At 28.4% G+C, this 10,379-nt stretch overlaps 1 protein-coding gene and 1 non-coding gene across 2 annotated transcripts; both read right to left on the bottom strand.

Moving 5' to 3' along the window:
* Nucleotides 1-3,458: 3,458 nt before the first annotated feature.
* Nucleotides 3,459-3,532, bottom strand: TRNAV-CAC (transfer RNA valine (anticodon CAC)). Its single transcript has one exon. It is a non-coding gene; the product is annotated as a tRNA-Val (tRNA).
* A 3,172-nt stretch (nt 3,533-6,704) lies between these two features.
* LOC137832833 (WAT1-related protein At1g68170-like) lies at nt 6,705-9,070 on the bottom strand. Its single transcript, XM_068641187.1, has 7 exons — nt 8,787-9,070; nt 8,605-8,667; nt 8,358-8,474; nt 7,902-8,163; nt 7,657-7,815; nt 7,403-7,554; nt 6,705-7,297 (listed from the first exon to the last, which is right to left on the bottom strand). The coding sequence occupies exons 1-7, from the start codon at nt 8,987-8,989 to the stop codon at nt 7,057-7,059; spliced, it is 1,197 nt and encodes a 398-aa protein (XP_068497288.1). The 5' UTR covers nt 8,990-9,070; the 3' UTR covers nt 6,705-7,056.
* Between the last annotated feature and the right edge of the window lie 1,309 nt (nt 9,071-10,379).

Raw genomic sequence — 10,379 nt, 5'->3', positions numbered from 1 at the left:
ATATTTGGGTGATATGATAAGTTCATAAAACTATCGTATAATATATAACTAATCGTATAATAACTAACTCTAATATATATATATATATTAAAACACTAAAAAAAATATGAAATAAAAATTAATTTTTAGATATCAAAATAATTAGTTAAATAATAACTAAATTAGAGACCATTTTAGAAACTAGAAATAAATAGTTTCTAAATTAGTTTCTATTATGGTTAGATAGTTTTTAAATTGGTATCTAATTAACAATCAAGGTTTTTCTACCAAATTTAGAAACTAAATAATTGGTAGTTAAAACATTGGTGGTTAATTAGATAACAATTTATAAACTATTTAACAATAATATAAACTAATTTAGAAATCAATTCTTTTTTTAGTTTCTAAAATGGTCTCTAATTTAGTTACTATTGCAACTAATTATTTTGGTCTCTAAAAATTGGTTTCTATTTCATGATTTTCTTATAGCGAAAAATGAATTTTAAGACTGATTTAATCTTATAAAACTAGTTTATAAGGTGAGATTATATCCATATTTTTTTTATCTCTAATCGATGTAAGATTAAATTGGACGGAGAGTATAATAGAATAAAATAATTTTTTATATAAAATATAAAATAGTTGTATGAATGAAATATAAGTTTATATAATTAATTAAAATAACATTTTTTAATTTGTAAAAAAAAATAAAAGTATAATCTTTTAGTTTATTATTTTGTATATATATAGTAAAAAAAATTTGGGATAATAGTTTCTTATGTTGTTACCTATTATAAACTTATTTTCTTATGATGATTCACCAAACTAGTTCTAGAAAATTAAAAACCAAATGAATGGAGAAAAACATTGTGATTTATGAAAGGGCAGAATTTAGGTAGAATACACAGATGTTTGAAGAGGAGTGTGGGGTCCATGTTTCCTCTCTGTGAAGCTATTTAGGGAACTGCATTTCATGGCATCATTATGAGGGAAGAACAACACTCAAAAATAGACTCAACTACTTTTAGCTTTCGTCAAAATCTTCCAACTCTTCATAACACCCATAAATGACCATCAAATTCAATTTTTGCTTTTTCCAGAAATTAATACATTTTTTTTTATCTTCTATTGACTAAAATTGAGAATTTATTTTAATATTACGGAGTTAAATTGAAAAACATGCATTATTTTTATTTTACTCTGTCGACAAAAAATTATGTAAGATTTATAAGCTAACTGATGTAATCAAAATAAATAAATGGATACAATATGTTTTATAATTTTTAAAGTAAAAAACATTATTTTGTTTCATTTCCTGTAGTTACGTTATAATAACATGATGCTTTGGAGTTTATTGGTGTTATTAGAAACATATAAAAATAAATATTTGAAAATTATAAAATTAATTTTTAAGTTTAATGTAAAGGTAGATGTAAGGATTAAGGTTTTATGTGTGGTTTATGGACTATATAAGTGAATTAATATATAAATTATGTTATTTGTTGCATATAATGGAATAAGGGTTAAAAAGTGAGAAGTGTATATTTGAGACAAAAAAGGTTTTAGGTGATGTTAAACTAATTTTTGTCAGTAGATAATTAATTTGTTTGAATTGAACTAATTTTCAACTACTTGACACTCTTTTTTCAATACTTAAGTTTATTACATTTGTAAATAGATCAATGTATACAACATTAATTCTGTCTTTGGAATTGAATTTTAGCTTTATGTTTTTCTTGAGAATTTTTGGTTTGCAAGCAAGTTATAAAATAAGTTTTTTTTTTTATAAATGTGTATTTTAATAAAGTATATTGCGTAATACTTTGATACATTATGGTTGAATTATAAAGTGTTTGAAATTTGTGGTACAAACTTTGTTGGTGCTCAATTAAGTTGAGACAAATAGAATGGTTAGTTTTGGTAGTTAGATTCGATTGTGATTTGTAAAGTTGATGAAATTGAATTTATTAACTAAAAGTAATAGGTTCATGGTTGTCAAATATGATGTTGGAGAAAAAGTTTATTCTTCAAAGTATAAAACATTGTTGAAAAGAGAAAATATTAAAAGAAATTCTTCAACAAAATTCCTCCAACTAAAATTCATAATTTTTTTTATGAAATTAGAATTGGAAGAAATTTATTAAGATTAGCCAAAATTCGCTCTAACATAATTTAGTTTCATTGATGACTTTCTAAAAAAACCTTAAACATTTTTATTTATATATAGTTTAAACGACTTATATATATTTATTTTAATTTACTTTAACAATTGTATGTATAAGTTTAAATGTTATATTAATGTTTATCATATAACTGTATATTGATAGAAATACATTAATTGAAATATATAATTAAACTATCAAAATAGCTTCTATCTATTATAACTGTTACTTGTTTTAAACAACTTGCTAAAATAAATGTAATAACCTACACTAGTTAAAGTATATTTTAATTTGAAGTCAAATATTATTCTGTAACGAAAGTATACAAGTCATAAATAAACTTAAAATTCCTTTATTTTCAGAAACATTAAACCTCAGATCTTAGATAAATGATAGAAAATAAAACACGTGTCATATGACTTTTTTTCCAAGGGACCACAGGTGACATCAAAATTTAAAGTTTGTATAATCTAAATTTATTTTTCTCACTTTCATATAAGAAAGATCATCCCAATGTATATTTTTTTATGTGCGAAGACAGAAAATTATTAATTAACATCACCTGTCAGACTTTTCATTTGCACAATTTAACAGTTTTTTTTAAAATATAATTCTAAATAAGAGTATTAACTATCTAAAACCTAAAATATTTAATATAATTAATATAATTTTATTTTTGTTTTTATATATTAATTTTCACAATATTTTTTTTATTATTAACTTAATTTAATAATAAATGTTATCAATTATTTAAGACTGACCTAATATCAGTAAACTACTTATTTATAAATAATATGAGACTCAGTCCATGACCTACAATCTCTAACCCCATACAGAGTGATTAAAAATTAAGTTTATTCTGACGATCCCTGATCAACATATATATCTCTTAATCAACATATATATCTCTTAACGCACACAATAAATATAAATATAACTAATCAGTTAAATATACTATTAGTTAAATATCTTAAAAAATGGAGCTAGTCGGCAGTGGGCTTAATTCATAAAAAGAAACTACTTGATAACATAGACAGTAGTTTATTGCAAATGCATAGTAATATTGGTGGTGATGTATTTATTTCCTTATACAATAAAACATTATTCCTTATATCCAACAAACTTGATCACAAAAAGCTGTCCACAGAACCATGTTTGTTTAGATGTTACCACAAAGACAGAACCAACTAGTTTTCATTCCTTGGCTTTACTTAATCAACCCATTTCCTCCTTCACTGTGGAATCTGTAAAATTAAATCACAAAAGGTTAATCAAAACCTAAAAATGAATCTCCACGTAAAAAATTAAATAACTCTGTGTCTGAGCCCGGGTTCGAACCGGGGACCTCTAGTGTGTGGGACTAGCGTGATAAGCAACTACACCACCCAGACAAGTACATCAACTTTAGGACTAATTATTATCAATACATCAACCTAAATTCACCTTTGATTTAATTTAGCTCCACTCTTTTATGCTTTCAAAATAGAAAAGATTTTAAAGATCGAGTAAAAAATAATCCATTTTTCTAACAATAATGTAAAACAAAAAAATCTTTCAGATATACCCATGAAAAACCAATTTCTATAAAATTTCAACATTTTTTAAACTAATAGATAACTTTCCAAATGACAATCATCTTCATTCTTTCTTAAACGCGGTAAATTTGGCAAAAAAAGAAAAAATATGAAAAAAGAGGAAGAAACATACGAGAAAGAAACAAAAGTAAAATTTAAAGTATAGAACGAGACCTTTAAAATCACTTTTTCGAAATTCATTAAAACCTGTCGTATTATATAAGTACTGAGGCGTTGCGTTTGCTTGTACAGTTGACCAATCTTCCTAGCTATACGCTTGTGTGACTAAAATTTATAAAATTAAATCCGTACAACATAATTTTTTCCATATGATAAGCTTTTAATTTAACTTATACGTCTAATGTTTAATGTAAGAGACTAAAATAATTTTATAATATACAATTTGAATATTTAATGGTTAATTAATTTATTTAAAAAGCAAATAGAATGACGATAATTATCATTGTCTTTGGATATTATTTAAAATGTGTTATGTGAATCAATTGATCTTGATGCCGTGATTTGCTGTTGTAGTGATCATTTACTAGAGGCCCAATTAACTTTCAACTTGAGCAATTGCTTCCTGCACCCAACACAATTTCAAAAATTCCAAAAATACCCTTTCCTCTGAAAATGAAAATCTGGAATTGAAAATAATGCATTCTGGAAAAATAGATTATTGTGTTCCGGATATAAAAATCCGAAAACAAAAAATCAAAATCTCATTCCAATAAAAAAGTCTGGAATTGAAAATAATTCTAGAAAAATTTATTCGGTCCGAAAAGGGATCCGAAATGTAATTTAATATGAATCCCATTTTTAAGGGTATTCTTGTCTTTTCCGCTTTTATTGGGTGCAGTTATATGGTGCAGAAAGCAATTGCCTTAAACTTGGCTAAAATTGGGGCATACTGACCCATAAGAAAAAGTAAATTAGAAACAGTAATTACCTCCTGCACCCCCAAGCAAATATGAACATGCACCAGATGTAAATGTAAAATGACAAAAATACTCGTCAAAGAAAAGAAATGTGAATAAAAATATATTCTAAAATCCTTTTTTCAGAATATTTTTTCGAATTTATATTTCCAGAACTCTTTCCTGAATTTCAAAGTTTATTTTCTGAAATACGTTTTCAGTTTTCAGTTTTCTGAAATAATCTAATTTATATTATGGAGAAATTTCTTAAGCTCAACAAATTTAATAAGCAAAGCAATAATAGAAAGAAAACACCAATGGTACTTGATAATAAAAAGACATTTCTTAGTATAATTAAGCTTTGAAATTAATTATTATAAAAATAAACTCTGTTAGCACCAAGTCAAAAACCCACGCACATGAAATCTTACTCGAGACTCGAATTGAGTTTTTTCTTAGTCGTTTCGTTTTATTGATTAATTAAAATGTTAAAAGAAAGTAATGTAAGAAGAAGAAATATTACCTGGACCGCATCTAATGCTGCACTTGCGTTCACACCGTGCTTGAAGCCTCGCTGCATGCCACATTTTCACCTCTCATCATCATATACACATCTCAATAATACCTACATCTAATTTCATCTTCTGATTTTGCCAAACATTCAAAATGTAAAACTAGTTTGCACTATACGATTAAACCAAAGCCAAGCCAAATTCTTCAATTAACGAGTTTAGGTTTGAAGCGTAGTGTAGTTTTACATGATTAAGCTGATTCAACAGTTTTAAGCACAATTAAAGAGCAATCAGAGTTACAGAAAAGTAAAGGAATGAATTAAGATATTTTATTAGAAATAAAGATTTGTTTATGATGAAAAAAAATTGAAAAAAAAAGAGAAATGGTAATGAGAACGATGATGACTTACAGTCTCTTTGAACACAGCCGGTAGTGCAACCGTCGAGGCAATCGGCAGCATCAGGCACAACGCTCTCCATTTGCGAAGCGATGAGAAGCAAAAACATCATCGCAGCCATCATCTTCTTCATCTTCTCCTTCCACTTTCTTGAAATAAAGCAGGTTTTGATTTCATATTTATCTACTCTACCCTAAATAAACGACCATCCTTACTCGACGAATTACGGAAATGCCACGCCATATCTGAACGGCATAGGCACATGCAGTGCTCTCACAATAACTACATCCTTATCCATCAGCCACCAATTTTGAACACTGTTGAAATTATCCTTCAAGGCCCAGACAATTTTTTTGAGAGATGAAAGAAACGCCAATTAATGCATTCAGTTGTGGTATTTGTGTGGATATTCATAGTTTCGTATTCATACTTCTCACGCATACGTTTATATCAAACTGCGTGTCATTAATATCAAGCCACGTGGATTTCACCAAGTTCGGTTCTAGCGGGTGACCCCATCCAAAAACCTCGCTTCACCATTTTCGACATTTTTTTTCAGTTCCTTCACTTAAAATAAGTCACGTAATATTTATACTCATTTTTATTTTTGTTTAATAAAAATAAATTATAAAAGAGATATTCACTAAAGAAAACAGGTTTCATAATTTTTTTAACCGTAACAATTTAGTATTTTAATAAAATATCTTCATACAATTCACAATAGAATGATATTGTGAAATTTATAATCTTTTATAATAATATAAAACACATACATATATATATATATAATTTATTCGTGATCTTAGCGTTATAATCTTTTATAATAATATAAAACACATACATATATATAATCTAATTTTAAACATAATTCATTTATTTATTTAATAAAATAAGGTAGCTTTATAAAAAATTCACTAGCAGCTTTACTTATTATGCGAAAAAACAATTAATGAAAAGAAAACGACACAGTTAAAGGCTGCGTTTGAATATATGACGATTTATATCAATAAGTAACTCTACATATTAATTTCGTGATTTCTTTTAAACGTTATTAATTTAAGTTTAATAAATTTGATGAGTGTGATTACGACATGGGAATACGTGGTTGAACTGAAATTTTGCACCATAAAATAAACACTAAACTATATTAGAAATTTCAAAATTTATATCATAATAACAAAGTCTATGCATTTATTATTTATTTCGGTTGGCAAATAAAACAAAAAAAATCTACCTCTCTAATGCATACATGTTTATGGGCTAAAGCCCAAAGTAGAGGCCCACATGAAATTATGTTGTTACACCAGGCCCAAGCATCATGAGCCAGAAGTTTGGGGTGATTGGTAGTGGAAATTCATGAAGGCTTATGTTAAACTTTATGATACAGTTTCATTATATATTATTATTAGTAGCAGTAAAGTGTAGTGTAGTTGATTGAGCAGCAGTGGAATAAAAGAATGAAACGCAAAAACAAGTGTTAACGGAGGAGACGTAACCCCTCATCATCAGTCTCCTTATTTTTTGGTCAAATCCTCACAATCTTTGTCCACATTCCTTGTAGTATCAGTGATTTGGCTTCGGTTTTTGTGGTCACGTTTCTCATGATCCATTGGCGTCGACACCACAACAACTTCTATGGCTTCAGCTTCTCGAATGGTCTCTGATGGAACTAACTGAGTGATGTTTTTCATCTCTTTACTTTTACCCCACAGAACCATGTACAACCCAAACACTATCAGCACTGCTCCAACCACACTATATACAAAACAAAATAACCCATCTCATGAATATGTGTAATCAAGGCCCAAAGTGAAAGTATAAACACACATATATAGGTGAATTGAGATTTAGAACATGTACCTTCCTACATACAAGTTCTCGTTCAACATCAAAGAACCAGCAATAGCCACAAGCACAAGCATTAGGGGGTTGAAAACAGACGCAAAGAGAGGCCCTCTCTTTTGTATGCACCATGCAGTGATAATAACTACTATTCCAGAGGCCACGATTCCCTGCAATAATTAAATTTAACTTTCTTATTTCATTCATGTATCTATTTTATGTAATTGTATATGAACAAATGAAGTTGTAATAATTAAAATAAGAATATATACCGAATAAGCCACAGCAAGTAACCTAATATTCCAACCCAACTTCCATTGGCTCAGATCTCTCTCAACACAGAAACCAAAAGCAGTGGCTTGTATTGCTCCTGCTGTAGACATCAGAGCCGTGCTTGAATAGTGACAAGGGTATTCTTTGCTCATCTTGGCCTGTGCCACAAGAGGCCATTTCAGAAATAGGAAAAAAAGATGCAAGTTAAAGAAGTTAAACTAAGGAGTATGAGATAGTGGGTGACCTGAATGGTGAGCCAGAGAGAAAAAGAGAAGCAGCTTGCTATGGAACAGAGAGCCCCCAACAACTTATTGCTAGAGTCAGAATGAAACTGTGCCACGTGGCTATCTTGGTGCTGATGTGGATGCATAAGGTTGATGTGGAAGGGCCAGATATTAATTTCTGCACCTTTGATAAAAGTCAACAACATTGCCCCACCAATTCCAATTATAGTTCCCAACACCTTGGCCCTTCCTGCGGCTGCCCTCAAATTCAACCTTTCGAAACTGCACAAGATTAAACAACACTAACTTCAATTTCCACTAAATCAAACAATACTGTTTTGTTCTGCTAATATAAATTGTTCTTAACCTTAACCTCAATTCCTAGCTATATGAAACTATATTGAACACTGTTTATTAACTGCATGATTGATGAACATTAAGAAAAAATAGTGTTGATGGTGGAAAGTGATGATTACCCGCAGGAGATGGCCAATACAAAGGTGATAGCTGGAATGAGATTGTAGAGAGCGGAGGCAAACGTTGCTGATGTTATGGCCAAGGATTCATAGAAAAGGTTTTGAAATAAACTTCCCCTGTAATAATAGGCATGTATTAGATTGGTTGATGATTAATTAATTAATATAGCGTAATTGACTGCATATATATCTTCATATGACAGTTTATTCATGGGGGAGAAAAGAAGTTCATTCACATAACACATACCCGAATAATCCACAAAGACATGCCATGAAAAGCACTCTCCAAGTCATCTTTGGTCTTTTGTTCCTGTGCAGAAGAAAAAGAAAAGAAAGAGAATTAAGTTAATATGTTGGGTTGTAGTACAACATGAGGTTAAGTTTAAAGTAACAAAGAGAAGAAGGTGAAGTAAGCAAATGATGATGGACCTTTCAGAAATGAGAGCAAGAGGAACAGTGAAAGCAGATCCAAAAGCGAGACGATATGCTGTAGCAACTTTTACACTCATTCCATCGTTTATGGCGAGCTTGAAAAGCACATTCACAGCACTGTATGCAATTTGCACTAACACCATCAACAACACTGGTTTCAGCTCATGCATTGCATTCATCACTCCCTTTATTTCCACCATTGTGTTTGTTTGGTGCAAAGTGAAGATAATAGAGTGCGATGTGAAGATAATAGAGTCAGCAACAAAGGGGTATTTATACTTACAATGAGGGGGAGAGATGAATGAATGAATAATGAAGATGCAGATTCCAAATAGTGTTTCTCATTCCAATTATTTTCTATTATTTTTATACAACTTTAACTCCAAAAAAAAAAAACACTTTAATATCTATTCAATCATTCTTCTTTAAACAAAACTTGTTTCCTTTTGCTTCGCTGCATTTTTTGTCCTTCCAAACTTTGCTCACCAAACTCCTCCCCTAAATCTTTCAACACAAATTTCTTTCACAACTTAATCACTGTAACATTTAGCATTGCTTTTTGATGAGAAACTTTTGGAGATCCCACAACTAGATATTAGAGTCTTTCATAGTATATAAGTGGGTGCAAATCTCATCTCATTGAGCCGGTTTTATGGGATTGAGTTAAGCTTAAAGTCCACTTTGTAATAAAAACTTATAGTGTTTTGATGAGTGAAAATATTTAAATTGAAAATAATTATGAATATAAAATAAGATAATTGTTTTTACTTTAAATTGAGTGAGTAAATACATGAGATTGAATCTTTTGGATGTAAGGAAAGAGACAAATAAAATGAATAAGTATTTTTAATTATTATATTAAAACAATATCTTTGTACAAACGAACAAAAGAGAATAAGTAAACAGTATAATCTTTGAAAATTTACTTTCATCCATATATAAAATCAACCCATACAAACCTAAAATCCTCAATAACTAATACTTATATTTAGAGTACTAAATTTTATTCATTTATTTACTTTATTATTTAGAAAGGATATTTTAAACGTGACAATATGAATCCGTGGAATATTATAAATGACTGCTTTTATATAAAGAAAAGTTTGACCTTTTTTTTTTCTTCGAACCTGTCAATGTACATATCTTTATTTTTTTTATAATGGAAAAATCGTCATTATAACTTAAATATATAATTTTAAAGAATTAAATCTGTATATACATATTTAATAAAAATTAGAGTATGTTTAACGAAGATAAATATAATCTAATTAAAAGTAACAAAATAAGTTGATGTGGTTAAGTGAAAGTTATTAGGTTAGTTTATTGAATTATAAATGTTTAATGATTAATTTAATATTATTTTATAAAAATATAATTTTATGTATTTATAATTTAGTTTTAAAAATCTTATAAGTTTTAATTTAAAGTTAGTTCATTTTTTTATTTCATTTCAATCAATAATTTTACATATGCTACATTCTACAATATATTATGTGCTAAAATATTAAACAAATTTATAATAGTACAACATACACTTAAATTATGGGTGGGAGCATCTCTCAAATGTTCTGATTAATTAATTTTATTTTA

This window comes from Phaseolus vulgaris, chromosome 6 (genome assembly GCF_000499845.2).
Source record: "Phaseolus vulgaris cultivar G19833 chromosome 6, P. vulgaris v2.0, whole genome shotgun sequence".
Lineage (NCBI taxonomy): Eukaryota > Viridiplantae > Streptophyta > Magnoliopsida > Fabales > Fabaceae > Phaseolus > Phaseolus vulgaris.
This window is presented reverse-complemented; position numbering and strand designations above follow the sequence as displayed.

Bases quoted from the DNA above. Each gene is read 5' to 3' on its own strand.
- LOC137832833 (XM_068641187.1), bottom strand. From the start codon at position 8,989: ATGGTGGAAATAAAGGGAGTGATGAATGCAATGCATGAGCTGAAACCA. The intron at 8,668-8,786 runs GTCCATCATCAT...TCTTCTGCACAG, and splicing joins CTTGCTCTCATTTCTGAAAG to GAACAAAAGACCAAAGATGA. The intron at 7,816-7,901 runs GTCACCCACTAT...CTTGTGGCACAG, and splicing joins CTCTCTGGCTCACCATTCAG to GCCAAGATGAGCAAAGAATA.